The sequence below is a fragment of the Anoplopoma fimbria genome, chromosome 11, assembly GCF_027596085.1.
Source record: "Anoplopoma fimbria isolate UVic2021 breed Golden Eagle Sablefish chromosome 11, Afim_UVic_2022, whole genome shotgun sequence".
NCBI classification, from domain to species: Eukaryota; Metazoa; Chordata; class Actinopteri; order Perciformes; family Anoplopomatidae; genus Anoplopoma; species Anoplopoma fimbria.
In genome coordinates this window covers 12,705,443-12,722,470 of record NC_072459.1, presented here as the reverse complement: position 1 = coordinate 12,722,470, position 17,028 = coordinate 12,705,443, and the positions used below count along the sequence as shown (strand labels likewise).

Below are 17,028 nucleotides of genomic sequence, written 5' to 3'. Positions count from 1 at the left end.
GCTGCTGTGTGACATAACCACCGCGTCGAGATGATTCACCGCTAACAACTTCCGGTATCGCTTGAGCCACAGAAGCGGCTAAAAAGTGGCCAGATCTATCTTTAAATGAAAATATATAAACTAGCTGAAGCACTTAGCAGCAGCTCATCGGGAAAAAAACGTTTCTTAATCGGATTCCTGCTATAAATTAGCTTTTTACATCAGCCATCGGTCCTTTTAGTAATAGTTTGTTATGAGTACGCATGCGCAGATGCTGTCTGTCGCGCAAAACAGTAGTGGTAGTACAAGTACTGTACTTAAGTACAATGTTGAGGTAGGCTTACTTACACTAGAGTAATTTAATTTTTTTCTACTTTCTACTTCTAATTCACTACTTTTCTTTAATAGCGTTAGTTACTTTGTAGATTCAGGTTATTGATATAACATGTAAATCAACTCAACAATTATAATCTACTAATAAAGTTAAATCTGCCCAGCAGTAGTAACAATTAGTCCTACCTTTACAAGCTGCAACATTAAAGTGAAGTACACAACAATGCATCACTAATTATAATCCAGTAATATAATAAATCTGCTCCTGAAATGGGCCATAATGCATAATAAAAAATCAAATTATGTAATTGTACTCATATAATAGTTTGATTGCAGGACTTTTACTTAACAGATTATGTCTACACTGAGATAGCCTGGTGCTACTTTAACTAAAGTGAAAGGTCTGAGTACCTCTTCCACCATCGGAAAATAAGTTATAAATATATAAGCGACAGTAAATCCTAACTTCATGAAGGTCAGTTATCTTGTTATTTCATCTCCCTTGACAAAATATTCCTAACACCTCTCAACTGCATATATGTTGACACATACAAGTAATTTGACCCAACTTGTCCAGTTGCTCTCAGTACACATACACAGTGACAAGAAGACGTACACTGGAAGAAATAAAGACATAGGAAAACAAAGCTTAACAAAAATGTGCAAACTTAAACATACAGCTATCAAGTAAAAGCGATATGCAACATCAATGGACAATGACCATACAGTATTTACCTTCTACACAAGACTGTGAATTTGTAAGAGTGCTGGAATAAAAAGTTGTATGGCTAATGTGATAGTTCATATAAATCTACAGAGGTAGTTCTTGTGAATATGTTGAAGAAGAATATACAATCTGCGTAGTAGAGGGATTTCATGTGCATGTCAATGTCAGTGCATATTAATCATTTGTAACTGCAGTGGAGTGGTTTGGTGTTATAGAGTTATTGCACAGGTGGCTAAATTAACTGTTGATGAGTGTGTTGGTTTGTGGAAAGAAACTGCCCATAGTTGTTCACTGGTTGTAAAGTGTTCTGTGGCGCCCACCAGAGGAATAAAGTTGAAATAAGTTAAATCCAGAGTGACGTGTTGGGTCTGCAATGATTAAACCAGCATGTTTCCTGACTCAGGAGGTTTACATGTGCTTGAGAGTGGGCCAGTTGGCATCAAATTATTTTCCTTTTGATCATAACTACACACTCAAATCAAAATCTTTCTTCACAGAGGTAATATCTTTTCTAGGAACACTGTGTTTTAATTGTACAAGCCGAGCTGTAACTGTGTCAATCAGCTACAGACGCAACTTTAAAAGTGTATACCCAAATCAAATTAAGAGATAAAATCCCAAGATGGTAAAGACATACATCCAAAACGTCTTAGATTACATTCACCTAATCTTGTCATGTCAAACCCTCAACTACATTAGGACTAAGGCCGTAACAAGAGAGTAAAAATGAGTGACACTCTGAGGACAAGTGATCCCATGGAGTCCCATGTCGCAGCATTCCTCTGACGTCAGAGTCAAGTGATGCCGCCTTTGAAACAGAAGTATGTCCAGTTCAGCATAGATGTGTCCGTCCCCCCCATAAACTGCTGTCTTTCAGATCATCAGTGTAAAAATGAATTAGGTTAAATTTAGGGATTTTTGTCATAGAAGACTCAAAAACAATCTTGGAATGCAAACGGTGATACGGCTGCTTGCTGTTGGTTTGGACTGCTCCTGCTGGTTATAAATATACCACAGAATATAGATATGCAGTTGGCCATGTGCAACGATCAGTTGACCCTGTGCGACGAAAGGCATCTTTGATCTTCTCCCAATCTGCATTTTCTTTGCCGTCCTCCCACCACAAACCTCCTTGAAGTATTTTAGAGACACTGCTGTTTATTTAGCACACAAACCTTGAACCACCAAGGCCTTGAAAATAAAACGGTATGTCTCTGTCATGGAGGTCAAAAAGAGAAAAGAATATCAGCCACACAGGTGTTCTGGGGGGAGGGGGGCCGTGTTGTCTTTCATCCCATGGATCAGGCTTTTTTAATGGGGGCTCGTAACTGTGCAGCCGGGCGAGGAGCAGAGCAGACAGGAGATGTGTCTTATAGGTCTAATGACAGCACATTGGCATCTGTCACCAGGGAGGGCTGTATGTGGCTGCCCAAGGTTACCAAGCTGGTGCAGAGCAAATCAAGGGACTTATATTTAGCTTTGAAAATGGCGCACTGTGGATTATGTCTTGGGGCTCTCCGGTTTCGTCTTCAGTGCGTTTTGTAGCATGAAGGGGGGCTGTGGATCATGAAGAGGCTGCTATTCAGGTGAGGAGCAGGCTCATTTCATGTTCTTGGACAAGCTCTCCTTCCACTTCTGCTCACTCCCTTGCCTGCTCGATTGCCTCCGCTCTGTCACATAGAGACACCCCATCTGGGGGGAAAAGTGTTTATGATCTCACATACTTCTTCTCGAGGTTGTGGGCTATTCAGAGAGTCCAAAAGGCACCAAAGAAGACACGCTTGAGTTGGACTGACAGTTGCATTGAGGGGGAGCAGGGAGTTGTTTCCATACCAGCAGAGGACAACCAGTGTGATTGGACATATCACAGATTGTTTCACCGGGCAACTGAGATTGGGGATTAAACAGGATCATGGATGTACTCGCTTTAGAGGCAAAGAGTGTAAATGGAGCAGAACCTGAGAAGAAGTCTTCATCGAGGCCAAAACCGAAACCTCCCAAAAAGGCCAAAAGGATTGTTTACTTTGAGGTGGAGATCGTGGATTTAAAGACTAAAGAGAAACTGCTGCTGCTGGATAAGGTGAGTGTCTGGACGATGGAGGGTTTCTGATTACACTCGCCTTTTATATTGAGCATAATGATTTTAGTAGACTGATAATACTTGTGTAACTGGTGCATGATGATCAAACATTATTAAGTCCTAAATACAAAAGGCATACCATAGATTTTATGATCAATTAGTACAGTTTATCACCTGCCAGTGCATTCCTTCTGAAGTTTTTGTTATTAAAACATCTCATGCCTGTTCTAAAAGTAGCACAAGCCGACCCTGATCACTTTGCAGGGAAGTCATAGGAAACATGTTTGTATTAGCTCAAGAACTACAAGGTCATCACTGTGAGCAGCCGGGTAATTTTACAGATAATCATCTACCTCACAGTCGGCCCTGTCAAGTGCAGCCATTATCAGTTACGTTTCTAGTGAGTCAGAGTTGCACTTAAGAGGTGAGAATTCACTCTTCATCTGACAGGACGTTTCTGTTCCAGCTACAGTACAGGCCTGTGCTGCACTGGGCCAACAGGCAAGATGGCACACACAGTAGTAGTAGCTGTATAAATGTGCAGAGCCGTGCCAAAAAACACGGGGAATCACATTGCAAATTAAAATGGGAAAGATGCAAGTGTGACAAATTCCAAAATAAATGAAAACTTTCACAGTAAAGACAGTAATACAGATTTGACTTTTGTATTTTTAGTACTCCATGTCTTGTAAATGTCATCATGGTCACGCTATTGTTGCTGATAATAATCCTATTTAAAGTATGGTTTATTTCTATATTTTGATTGCAGGTGGAGCCAACGGCCACTGTTTTGGATATCAAAGCTTTATTTCACAAATCATGTAAGTAAGTTTAAGACAACTACATTTTCATTTTCCATTTATTCCTCTCTTAATTTTGAATTGATAATCTTTCCAGCATGCCAAGAGTAAATTTCCTCTCCATTTCGACAGATCCAAAGTGGTATCCAGCCAGACAATCACTGCGTTTGGATCCAAGTGCGTCTACTTTTTTTTTTTTACAACATATACTGCATTTATAATACTCAGTTGATTGACAGGTGTTGTGACGAAGTTATGTGATGTTGTCTGGTCTTATCACGGCTGTCATGTTATTTAGAGGCAAAGTGTCTCAGAGATGAAGAAATTCTGCAGACACTTCCTGTGGGAACCACAGCCAGCTTTTACTTCAGGGATCTAGGACCTCAGCTCACATGGGGAACGGTGAGTCCACACCAGCACAGACCCACAATATCCAAGACCATGCAGAGATGTTGCATTTTTTAAGTCATGCATGTTACTTAAAGCTGGTTTCTAACCTAATACACAAGTTGTTTTAAGACTGATTCCCACATTCCACCTTCTTTTGGTGATTAAAATCAACTTTAAAAGATTTGGAGTTATAATTCAGTTTTGAGTATGTTTTGATCATACTTTCAAGGATTCTCCAGCATTCAAGATCTGATCCTCTGAACAGCAACCTTTTGAATGCAAGAAATGATAAGATTCCCATGGTCCTTTTCAAGTCTAAGTTTGCATGCTTGTCTTCTGGATATGATTTTGTGTGTGTGGCTCATGGATGCAGCCTTTTTTTTTATCAACTGACTGTCAGGGTAAGAGGCTTGCTTTGCATAACGATCTAAAAAGTATATTTGTACTTAATAGGCCGAAACATGCAAAACCTCTGGTATGGCCTTTTAAGATTCTTGTACATTAAATATAAACAGTTACTGTCTCACCTACTCAATAACTCAAGAATATAAATATCAACCCCCAGTGACAGATAGCGGTGATTTCCTGAGGTTCGTTTTTCTCTCACCTCCTGCACTGCCTGTCCTCTGTCCTAGGACATATAATCTCACAGCCGCATTTCTCCCAAAGGTGTTTATCCCCCTGACCTCTCACTCGCCTCTAACTGGGCCTCTTTACTCACCCTTGCCCACCAAGTCTCTACATTCCCTGTCCTTACCAACTCTGTCACAACCCCCCTGCACCCTGCCAGGCTGCAGACTGATGCCACTGTGGTTGCAGGAGCATGAAGTGCCCCAGTAGAGATCACCGGTAGCTATTGGTCAGGCCTGCTGACTGAGCCAGGGCTCTGCTGGAGGTGCTGATTCAGGGATCAATTTCACTGTCAGCTGTGCTGCTATGCTTGATCATATCATTTGTGGAAAGCTGGTATTACAAGCTGTCTTAGTGTGTCATTTGCTCCAATGGCACATGTTGAACACTATTAGTGTTACACCTGACTGGTTTTAGAACAAGATGGACTGTTCTTTTTTTGTTTTAAGATGGATTTGACAAGTGGGTTATTAGAGAAGGCAGAGCCATACTGGTGTCTGTTGCAGCTGCCAAAGTCAGAGCGTGCCAAAGACTGACAAGGTGCTTATCTAACAGTGAGAAAATATTCTCTTTCCACTGGTTTGTGTATTTTCTAGTAGACAAGTTGATCATTAGAGATGTTGATGTTTAATGCTGGTAATATATTCATCCATGCCTTCTTTGCTGTTCTGCCTTTTTGCATATTTTTGCACTTCTTCTCATGCATCTGGTTGCAAACCAGGAAGGACAAAAATTAAAGCATCTCTGTCTTTCCTATGCTTAATTCAGGTGTTCCTGACAGAGTGTGTTGGCCCACTGATCATATACCTAATGTTCTACTTCCACCTTCCCTTCATCTACTCTCCGAAATATGACTTCACCAGCAGCAAGCACTGGGTCGTTCAGTGAGTGTCAGCTTTCTTGTGTTTTTCGGGGATCTGTTGCGATGTCCAGGCTTTGCACAGATGCCCCCCAACATTACAAACACTAGTGAAGCATATTGCTATGGTGACACTGAGTCAGGGCCAAGTGTAATGGACTACAGCGAGGCACCCCATTAATCACAGTTAAATATGCAATTACGTTTGTGTGTGTGTGTGTTCTGTTGCAGCTTGGCCTGCATATGTCACTCCTTTCACTACATCAAGAGGATCCTGGAGACACTGTGTGTCCACCGTATCTCCCATGGGACCATGCCTCTCAAAAACATATTTAAGGTGAGTGAGCTGCATAATTTTGACCTTTGAATGTGATATAGGGTATATTATTATTTTGTGCTGTGTTCTCATTCTCAGAAATCTGAACCAAATGTGTGTGGAGCCTTATCTTGACAGTGTGACTTATTATAGTCTCTCCCTCTATTTCAGAACTGTGGCTATTACTGGTGCACTGCAGCTTGGATGGCGTACTACATTAACCACCCTCTCTATACCACGCCCTGTAAGTGGAGACTACTGCAATTCTCACTTCAACTCATCAGTTGTAGTTGACATTCATCTTAATTTACATTTCTGTGACACATCAACAGTTTACGGGGAGCAGCAGGTGAATACAGGACTTTACATTTTCTTGGTAAGAGATCTGTTTATAAATTTTTGGCACAGTGAAGGAATCTTCCAGACATTAAACTGAACAATCTACTGTTATATAGACAGTTATCTTTGGATGTCTTTATTCCCATAGTTTTGTCAAATTGGGAATTTTTCCATCCACGTTGCACTTCGTAACCTCAAACCACCAGGTGAGCATTTTCCAACAAGGCATATAGTGTAAGCATTCACATTTTTTAAAAGCAGCCAAAAGTAAGCGGCAATACAGTGTTTTAATTGTTTTTTACCGATCATCTTAGGGTCAAAGGTCAAGAAGATTCCTTACCCAACAAAAAATCCCTTCACATGGATGTTTTGGCTGGTGTCCTGTCCGAACTACACATATGAGGTGAGCAGATACGGCACTCTTTCTGGAAATAGGAAAAGAAAATACTCTTTTAATGTAAAATTATGATTTGTTTTCTCAATTTTCTACTCCTTGTGAATAGGAAAAATAATATATATTATTTATAATAACATAAAAGTCTTTCAAGGTTTTTGGTGTCTTTTTGTGTCAGATTGGTTATTGTTTTGTAGCAAGTAACATTCCACAATTGAACACTGAAAGATTGTAGGCAATGTGCTTTGCATGTCTGTGCAACACAGTAGCAGTAAACAGTACTTATATTACATTGTTGCAACATCAGAAGCACTTTTGCTGCCATCTACTGGTTACGTTCTACACATGTATCAAAAGTTTGTTTTTGTGTGTGTGTGTATGCAAACGTCACGCTCACAGGTTGGCTCCTGGATCGGCTTCACAGTGATGACACAGTGTGTGCCTGTGGCTTTCTTCACTCTTGTGGCCTTCATCCAGATGACTGTGTGGGCCAAAGGCAAACACGGCGGCTACTTAAAGGAGTTCAGAGATTATCCGACCCTGCGCTCCTCCATTCTCCCCTTCATCCTGTAGAGCCTGGCAGAGAAAACAACGTTTGATACCCACATCCATCCCCTCAGTGATCAGGTCTTTTTAAGGGCCTTTCCACACTGGATATCAAAAAAAGTGTGCGCTGAGGTCAACGGCATGGATTTGTCGTATGGACTCCATGTTTCATTTTGTTACATGAAACTCCATAACAAAGGATTGCTGGACTGATGGATGCAGGACTGTTGAGAGGCGGACAAAGCGATCAAAGTTAAATGCAGCAAAGTCTTAATTTAATGTTGTAGGTGATCTTGAAAAGCTAGAGGATGAAAAAAATATTTTGCTACTTTTTGAAAATATATGCAACAATGTATTTTGCTTTACTGTTTCATTTAGAGTGCCGTTCACGTTGCAAAAAAAAAAAATCACATTACTTTCGTAGCTTTTGGCAACTTGAGCCGTGATTTCCCACAGAGCTGTGCAACCAAGAGGCTCATCTGCATCGTCAAACTAGTGTGCAGCCTGGAGCTGACAACTTTGTGGCCTCATGCAGTGCTCTACTGATCCAAGTGACATTTACACTACTGTTGTGCTAGGGCTATCTGGATTAAAAGTTGTCTGCCGATTCCTACCAAGGGTGAGGAAAAAATCTTTTCTTTTTTGTCTGTACATGGATCAAAAGTGTATTTCTAGTATAGGAAAAACACATAAGTATTAGACACTGCTGACAGCATAAACATGCACCCCCTTGAAAAATATACCTCTAATAACACAAGATTATTATTGTTCAAAAGGAGTGAAGAGGCGAAAATAACAAGTGTCAATAATCAAAACATCAGCATACTTTCACATGTTTTGTAAGTTTCTGTGCATTGTCAGTGTCGTGCCTGACCTTTGATTTTATTTGTGTACTAATTTAAAGAGTTGTGCAGATACAAACATAGACTGTGAGCTAAATTTTTTATTCTTTGCTATTCCATTTTCACTGAATGTGCATTTCACAGAACGCTGCATCGACTGAACCTTCAAATCAAATGAGGAACTTGAATTGCATTTAACAAAATGTCCTGATACAATTTTTGTATACATAGCATTCTGGACTTTTACCTGAAATTAAAAGTTTGTTTACAATATTTGATTAAGACTGAAGAGGGGCCCTCACACCCTCACAAGGCAACTCTGACCTACTGAAACAATAGTTTTTAGTCAAGTTATTGATATGACGAGTTAAATAAAGAGAAAATAAGTAACTGAACAGAGAGACATGAGCTTTATTTGTGACTTTGGAAGAAGTGTCAATGTTACAGATAAAACGGGAAATACATTGGAGATGTAGACTACATCAAATGGAATGTTACAATTCAAGAGGCTGGCTTACATTAAAAAGAGACACAGGACAAATTATAAATGGACGATAACATTAAATATTGCATTTGATCAAGATATCTGCTGTGTAAACAGACACTGAGCAGCTGTATTCGATTTAAAACAACATATTCAGTATTACAATAACGTTTCCCAAAGTGTATTACTTTATTTTGCTTATGTATGAAAGCAAATTCCATTAGGCTGCACATTTTCCTGGTCACATCCATCTGAAATTGTTCCCCAAAATGCAACTGTATTAAGTTGGACCACAGTCAGACCTAAATAACATTACAGGAAAAAACAAAAACATATTGCCTTACCAGCAGGTAGTAGTATATCATATCAGTGGTCTGTGTTACAGAGACACTGAAGACTTAATGAAACATCAGCAGCTATTGGTGGCATGATAACTCAGGAGTCAGACTTGTGATGCAGATATGTAGAATGTCTGACTTCCTCAGCACTTTGATGACATTTAATTAAACGGAATAGAAGGAAAACTCACAACAGATGGGCTTTATGTTTATCTGTGTGATTAACAAAGAGGTTCTGGACTAACAGAAGGTACCGTAATTTAGCGAGCGAAGATGCAGGAGGACATTTTAGAGCCACAGCCACCCCAACATTTACTTGTGGACCCAAAACTGTGACAACACTTTGCTCGCGGCACTACGCAGTGCAGCAGGTCTCTGTGGGTAAATGAGCTCATTGGTGGTCCACTTAGTGCAAGGCTCGGTCCCCCTTCAATGGCTGAATTGTCCATAATTTAGAAAGGTCATTGCTCCTCCGCTCAGAACATTCTCTGAACGTACCAGTCTGTCGCCCTGACAATTCAATCGAACGGCACATGGATGAAATGAATACCATTTGAAAACCAAAGACCATGATGAGAGGTAGGATGACTGTTTTTTCAGTTTCTGGTCTTTCTCACAGTGAAAGTTAATTCCACCGCAGCTTTCCTCCACTCCCCACTCACCCTCTACATACTCTGTATATGAAGGTGGCGGGCAGGATCTAGATGGGAGAGGTCACTGCATGCATGTTTTGGGTCAATGCAGCATTGTCTGTCTGTCATGTGAATCACCACTTCAGAGGTCTTCGTATTCCAGAAAGTGGGTCCTCTGAAGCACCTTTACATGGCGCTCATAGATTTTGAGGGCGGGGCCGAGTCGGATAGACAAACCGGTCAACACGTCGCTGCGCTGCATTAGGAGAAGGGACTTCCCATCAATTTCCTGTTGGGAAGAGCTCAGTTAGCGTCACCCATAGATAGGGCTTAACATCTTTTGATGTAACTAATGGATGTAATTTGAAATTGGCCAACAGGACACTCTTTGTGGAAAAAAAAAACATAAAATCAGGTTAAAAACAAAAACACTTTTTATCCTTACATACTTTCTCAGGTCATGCCTTATAAGTTATGTGTCCAAATGAAGACATCTGCACATCCTGGCATTGTGCAAATTTACATGTCGTCATAAAGTACAAGCTTTAGCTCAGGTCGGACTCTGAGTTTACGCCACCCAGAAAACAGCGTAAAGTTAGGTGACATAACTGATCTGCCTGAACATGAAATATTGGGTCCAAAACCTCTCCTGACCTGGAAAATGTTATTTTCAAAATCCATGACTTTTCATGTCCGTACAAAACCCTGTTAATATTAACTGCCTCTAAAATGCAGTGGTTGTTATATGAGTTTGGTTTTCAGTGTACATATAGTGCCCTCTGTGGCAGTTTTGAGGCAGTGCACTGACCTGGGATCTGAACGCCACAGCCTGCTCTGGAAAGCCTGCAGCTGAGAAGTAACTGGCCACATCTGCCACCGTCCACTGCATTAAGTTCTGGTTCATCTTCTCTTTCTTCACAGAGCTGGAGGAAGATCAGATAGACAAGGAGTGAGCGACATGACCACAGAGGGACTTTTCTTCAGCAGGTTTTGTTTCACTTTGTTGTTGTTGTTGTTGTTGTTTTTCAAGCCTTTAGTAGACCTTTGTGTGGACCTTTTGTGCCTCAGAAATATTTAAACAATTGTTTTGAAACAATAACTGAGAAATAAAAAGTCAACAGTGTAACTATTGTAGAAAGGCAGGGGACATGATTTTAGGAATAGGCTTAAATGTATTTCTATAGAGCATGTAATGACTTTTTTTAATAACAGGATACTCACACTTCATCCCCTTTATCACCGTTCAGAAGACTCTCTTCGTCTGCTGTGAAGGAAGATATATCTATGTTGTTCTTTAATGTGCCTGTGAACAAAATGGGAGCAAAATTATTACAAATGTTCTACAAATGTTGACCTAATGAAACACTGGTTTAATAGATCAAATGACATGCTCTGATAGAAACCCTGACTGAATGGTGTCTGCTATAACGATCACTAAAACACAATGCAGAGGTGATTTCACTGGTTTCTATTGGTGACAATTTGACAACATTTCAGTATGCTGCCTTGTCCTAGAAAGTTCCCAAAAACATTTTATTGGAGTCTAAATAACCTGTCACTTGTTCATTTCGCATCAAAAGCCATCATGTGTCGAAGTTCTTGCCATATGAACTGTGAAACAGGCAATGAACCGCAATGGGAAATTAAGACGGGGATCAGTTCATATGACTCACTGTGGGAGCAAAGAGAAGCGTTCACTTTTTTCCAATTCTGCAACAATGTGCAAAAAGAAATTCCGTACAAATGTAGTTACAAACTAATAATTTTTCTGGAATTTTAAATGTGCAGCTTCGTATACTTGACATTCAGTGGTGTGATGTTGAACAAACAGCAGCAGAGTTGTGATTAAATGGAGGTGATGCTTTTTCGTGGTACTAGTATGCCTCACTGAGGCCTCTACTGCCACGGTACGGTATGTTTCCCATTAGAGTTTGTTCACGGTTCAGTACAGTGAGAGTACAGTGAATGGGGTGTTGATACAGCACCCTCACTATGCAGTACCAGCCCACTGTCACAAGATGCTGGTACTGGACTGTGTTCATGCAAGTCATGACAAAGACAAAGCCCTCATTTTTAGGTGAGTTCTGCTCCTTCTAGCCAAACCATCTCCAGGTAAAGAATACTTTGGCACTTATGCAGTGTTGAAACACGTTTAAATGTTGTTCATTTATGTTATGCCAATGTTAGTTGTGTTTTTTGGAGGTCTCTTAAAGAGGGAAAATCTATAACAACTTATTTTGTATTAAAAGCAAGAAAGGCAAATAATCAAAGTCTGTGGGCAAACACAACCCATGGTGTTCGTTGGCATTCACAAGCAAACTAGAGGAGACTCTATTGGGAATCAACCCATGTGTCTCTAAGGTGGTGGTGGTTTGGAACTTTATCCCTCGTTACTTTTTATCAAGTCCATATAACAATAATGGTTTACATTGCCTGGCTTACAAACACATATATATATATATATATATATATATATATATATATATATATATATATAACATAAAATATTAATATTTTCTGAATTATTGAGAGCCATCTAAATCCACAAGTTATTTACCAAACAGCTTTTTGAACACATTTGTATGACAGCTTTAGAAACCCCCTGCAGCTGTATGCTTACTACATAATGACCTGGTCCATATTTCAGAAGGACAGCATGTTTTGAGCAAAAGCTTTTAACAGTCAAAGTGAGCACCACCTGGATAGACGGGTGGTGGGACAAGCTTGTGAGGTATTTAAATAGCCTCAAGGCAAACACAAGTGAAAAAGGCAAAAATGGTAAACAGAACGGTATTTGAAACACAAGCAGTCATTACCTAACTCCTTTAACATTTGTGTGCTTTCTCAGAAAACCCTTTCCCAAAATGAGAGTGGACTAGTGAGGAATTTGTTATCTGCAAAACAGATGAAAGATACACAGCAGCTTTAAAAGCAAAAAAAAAAGACGCTGTTACTCACAGTTGTCAGACGGCAGAGACAGTCCCTGTGGTCTTCCATCACAACCATTCTTGCTCTCATCCTGTTGCCCAAACAAAACAGAACACAAAAATGAAACGCGAAAATGTCGGGTGTGAAGCAGAGAAGATCAAAGAGGCAGGAGACATACAGGTGGTGTTTGTCACAAAAGCATTACAGGCCAATTACCATCCCTGCAGCGTAGTCTGGTACCAACTGGTCAGACAAAAGGCCACTATCCACCACCTTGCCTCCATCTTCTTTCTTCACGTGGTTCTTTAAAGTGCAGGGGCTGATGGTTGCAGAGTGGATTGCTGGCTTTGTGGCTGCTGCTAAAAGAGAGTGAACAATTTACATTACATGCTGATTTAATCCATACTGTCACACCTGACTTTATTCTTGGCTATATCTAATGCTTGTCAAAAAATACTGCAGCTGAAAATGATTTAATGTTTGTTATTTTAACTGTTAATTAAACCTGAATAACCTGTAAAAATAAGCCGATGGATGACTGCACTTCGAACTGCAGGAAGACATTGCTAAGCCATGCAAATGTTTAATTTTTTAGGCATTCACCCATCCAGCTTCTATCCTGATTTGATATCCAATTCTAAGCATAAATCTTGCACATGCAACAATATTTGAGTACTCCATAACGCTTGGCGTGCATATTAGACTGTGTCTAGTGAATACCTTTGTCTCTCTGCATTCCTGGTTGCTGGCGCTCGGCTGGGCAGACAGCAGAATGATAGGGCCAGTCATTGTGTGCGAGGGCTCGGGGGCTGGAGGAGGGCAAGGAGCTGGGCCTCTCATCAACCTTCTGGGGAGAGGCACAGTCTGGACCGGAGCCGGGGCCGGAGCCGGGGCTGGGGCCAGGGCTGGGGCCAGGGCTGGGGCTGGGGCCGGGCCGGGTGCCAGAGGGGGAGCAGGGGGCAGAGACGGCTCGCACAGAGGCGCAGTGCACGGCGGCATCTTCATCCGTGCCGCCGGGAGAGGGTCCGTCCTGCCCATCCCGGCTCTCCTCAGCCCCTTCCTCATCTGCATTACTGTCCGTGTCCATCACCAGAGAGGTGTCAGCCTGCCAAACCCAAGCATAGGTGCAACAAAGAAAATTGTTTTCTACAGCTTGTAATCCACAATGAATTATACAATATTCAGAAAATCTAAAGTGGTTGCAGAATAAACATATCAAGCATTTCATAATATTTGCTTGGATCAGTGGGGACACTAATCTTGAGGGGAAGGATTAGGTACATTCAAATGAAGTTCATCACGAGACAACAACTTAAATCTCTGGTAAAGCTAAGATGTTGAGAGGGGGGGTGTTGTTTTCATGACTGATGTGGGCTGAGCGTGTCACATGAAAACACGCTCATACAGATGTCGCAATGTGACCGCTGTGGTGCTAAATTATTGCCTTTGAATGCTTTGTCCCTTTTTCCACGGCGCAGCGTTCACTCCGCATACAGGTCGCTTCAAAAACCACCACCGTGTCTCCACGCAAGCACAAACACATTTGCGTGGTGATGTTGCGTGATCGCATACAAGTAGTTGCCGTTTTGTATCGACGGCGCCCCCGAGTGCGAGAAAAAAAAAAATTTTTGGATTTTTTTTTTTTTTTTTTTACCTTGTGTGCGACTGCGTGTCTCAGACCCAGCAGTCGAGCACAAGAGCGCACCAGAGCCCGCCCCGCTCCTGAGGAGAGAGACGCTTGTACGGCATTCAACCATCGCAGTGCATTTCACACAAGTTTCCCCGACACACGGTCACAAAAACAACATTCCCCCCACCCCACCCCAGAGGAATCCCAATTCCTGCACGATTTATTTTTATTTTATTCCCCCCCCCCCCCCCCCATCTCGGCTCTCATGAAGCAGCCGACGTGCTCGCCCCGTCCCGCTCTTTACAGGCCTGCTGGATTGATCATTGTAACGCACGGGGGGGAGGAGAGAGAGAGAGAGAGAGAGAGTACAGAAAGGGCCGATGGGAGGCGTTTTTTTTTTAGGTTTTCCTCAAATTTCCTCCAAAGTGCGCATGGAGTTACGAGCCGCGGTAAAAAAAAAAAAATAATAAAAAAAAAAAAAAAAAAAAAGACCTCGCCATTGTGTCCGCGGTCTTTAACGGAGCGCTTCCCCCGTGGCCGAGTCACGGTGAAAGACACGGAGCAGAGACTCAGAGGAAACACGAGCTTTAACTCGACGGGCGGACCGGCCGCAGCGGGCAGCAGCCGCCTCGTCTCCCGGCGGACTTTGACTTTGCACCGGGTCAACAATTCACAGTGGAAGCCTCCGAAACAGAAAGAGTAACGCAAATGAGTCCGTTATCGGACACGTCACTGTCTACATATAACACCCCCGTGTCCAAGTCAAATCTGGATAACGACACCCCCCCCCACACACACACACACATAAGCAGCATGTTTCAAACTAAACACACGTATCTGGGTTTTTTTGTTTTTTTTTGTCGCCACACACGCGCTTTTCAGAGAACAAAGTCACTGTGATCTGGGCTTAACCCACATCGGACGGTCACATCCAGCCGCTCGCGCCGGACGGACAGTTTTGAGTTCACATCTCACATTGCGACCGGCTCGTGCATATTTCATTACTTTGCAGTGATGTGGCTCAGTCCTAAAATACGCTCAACAAATAGTTGCCAGGCCCGGAGAAGTGATGCAATTTCGCCGTTACGGGACGAGGGGCCATAACAACAGCCGACACGGAGCGACACTGAGCGTTGGACGTGACCGGGCTCTGCTGCGTGTCCGACAATGGACGCAGGGGCTCGACTTTATGCACTGCGTCGGAAACCGTCCACGGCTCCAAGAACAGACGCAGTTTGCACAATTTGACTGAATATGTCTTTATTGCGCACACTTTGGCTCCGATAGCACTTTAATGTGTGGCTGTTTTCACGGGGCACAACGTAGTGATGGGCATATCTTAAAGTGCAGACGGAGGGGGTGACATGTCGTCATGGGCAGACATGGTGTGTGTCAGGACACGATCCGGGGACGTGTTTTTTTTTTTTTTTACTGTGATGGTTTTACGTCAACAACCCCATAATGTCCCAGCGTCCCCCCATCAGGCAACTACATCCGCGGTGTTTGAGACTTTTTTTTTTTTTCTTTTTCTTTTTCACCCCACTCCCACATGTACAAAGCCAGCGAGAAAGTAAACATCAAGTCCCAGCTCGGGTTTCCAAAATAAAACCCTCAAGCGAAAAAGCGTAATGTGACGCTCTTATTCTGAAAGCGCAAATGACTCCACTTCCGGGCCCCCACCGCTGGTTTCTTCCAGCTTCCCTTAGACCTCCTCCCCTCCGCTCAACGCCGACTTTGGGGCTCGAAAAGCGCTTTCTGCTGCCGACAATGGTGGCTCGGGTTGTTGCGGACGGGCAGGACGTTGCAACTTTCCCCCCTGTCTCGTATATATGTAGTTGAAGTGCTTTTAAAAAAAAACCACGCGGTGTAAAATACGCCGCACTCTGACTACACGCGCACCTTCTGTTCTTTCTCTCGCCTCCACCTCGGCAGCGCTCGAGCGAGGTCCACCCGCCGCTCCCCGTCTGCGGCAGTTTAGGGTGCACTTGCAAATCACTCCCCCCCCCCACTCCCCCGTGCAGCGGCAGAAACATACGTGTTGTGCTCAAACAACACAACGTCCATACCTTTTCTTTTTTTACCTCCACCTGTGCGTGTGATAAAAGATGTGATTTGACAATGAGATGAGAGCGGGCTCGCTCAACGTGCCTCCTCGCATCAACACATACCTCCAGGTCCTCCTCGTCCTGGTCCACGGGACCAAACGCGCTGTCCCCGTTGCTCAGGTCAGAATGACTGGCTTCTTCCACCGCGCTCCTCCTCGCAGCCGTCGTTAACGTTACATCGTCTTTTTTTCTGCTTCTCCGCTGAACCTTGGCGGCGTTTCGGTACGAAATGGAGCCCTTGTAGTTAACTTTCAGCACCGTCTGCTCCTGGATCAGTTTCTCCAGTTCCGCGCAGGTTCGGTCGGGCTCGGACCCGTGTCGTCTCCGGACCATTCGGCAAATCCTCTCCAAGTCCGGCCGAGCTTTTCGCGACCGCAGCGAGTCGATAGTGTCCAGGATCCACTCGCGGTACTTGGATTCAGACATCTTTCTCTCGCTCGGCTGGTTCGCTTTTCTTACTAGGTTTTTTTTTTTTTTTTTTTCTTACCTTGGTGCGTCAACCTTGTACACCGTGTTTTTCATGAGCCGCGGTCCGAGTCCAACCGAGAAGCGGAAACCTCGCTGTACGCCTCCTGCGTTTGCGTGTGCGCTTAAGGTGGACCGACGGAGTTGCGGCGAAAAGTTTAACTCGAGAGGAGGTTTTAAGGTGGAATCTGCAGTCCTGAACGGGAACCTG

General features: G+C 42.9%; 2 protein-coding genes across 4 annotated transcripts; one reads left to right on the top strand and one right to left on the bottom strand.

Moving 5' to 3' along the window:
* Positions 1-2,951: 2,951 nt before the first annotated feature.
* On the top strand, positions 2,952-7,420 carry tecra (trans-2,3-enoyl-CoA reductase a). Its single transcript, XM_054608011.1, has 11 exons — positions 2,952-3,119; positions 3,889-3,940; positions 4,052-4,096; positions 4,218-4,321; positions 5,708-5,823; positions 6,030-6,135; positions 6,286-6,358; positions 6,447-6,490; positions 6,602-6,659; positions 6,768-6,856; positions 7,247-7,420. Exons 1-11 carry the CDS (start codon positions 2,952-2,954, stop codon positions 7,418-7,420), a joined length of 1,029 nt encoding a protein of 342 aa, XP_054463986.1.
* A 1,218-nt stretch (positions 7,421-8,638) lies between these two features.
* On the bottom strand, positions 8,639-17,028 carry samd1a (sterile alpha motif domain containing 1a). Of its 3 annotated transcripts, none has more exons than XM_054607996.1 (7): positions 16,416-17,028; positions 13,338-13,722; positions 12,834-12,976; positions 12,645-12,708; positions 10,911-10,989; positions 10,498-10,612; positions 8,639-9,978 (listed from the first exon to the last, which is right to left on the bottom strand). In XM_054607996.1, exons 1-7 carry the CDS (start codon positions 16,776-16,778, stop codon positions 9,832-9,834), a joined length of 1,296 nt encoding a protein of 431 aa, XP_054463971.1. In that variant the 5' UTR covers positions 16,779-17,028; the 3' UTR covers positions 8,639-9,831. The 3 variants fall into 3 exon arrangements, with proteins under 3 accessions (XP_054463971.1, XP_054463972.1, XP_054463970.1); XM_054607997.1 differs by having other exon boundaries at positions 10,911-10,992; positions 12,648-12,708; positions 12,834-12,973; XM_054607995.1 differs by having other exon boundaries at positions 10,911-10,992; positions 12,648-12,708; positions 16,416-17,027.

Coding starts and splice junctions, on each gene's coding strand:
- tecra (XM_054608011.1), top strand. CDS start 2,952: ATGGATGTACTCGCTTTAGAGGCAAAGAGTGTAAATGGAGCAGAACCT. Junction 5,824..6,029: donor AGCAAGCACTGGGTCGTTCA/GTGAGTGTCAGC, acceptor GTTCTGTTGCAG/CTTGGCCTGCATATGTCACT. Junction 6,136..6,285: donor CTCTCAAAAACATATTTAAG/GTGAGTGAGCTG, acceptor CCTCTATTTCAG/AACTGTGGCTATTACTGGTG.
- samd1a (XM_054607996.1), bottom strand. CDS start 16,778: ATGTCTGAATCCAAGTACCGCGAGTGGATCCTGGACACTATCGACTCG. Junction 10,990..12,644: donor TCTGCCGTCTGACAACTGTG/AGTAACAGCGTC, acceptor TGTTCACAGGCA/CATTAAAGAACAACATAGAT. Junction 9,979..10,497: donor CTGTGGCGTTCAGATCCCAG/GTCAGTGCACTG, acceptor TCTTCCCAACAG/GAAATTGATGGGAAGTCCCT.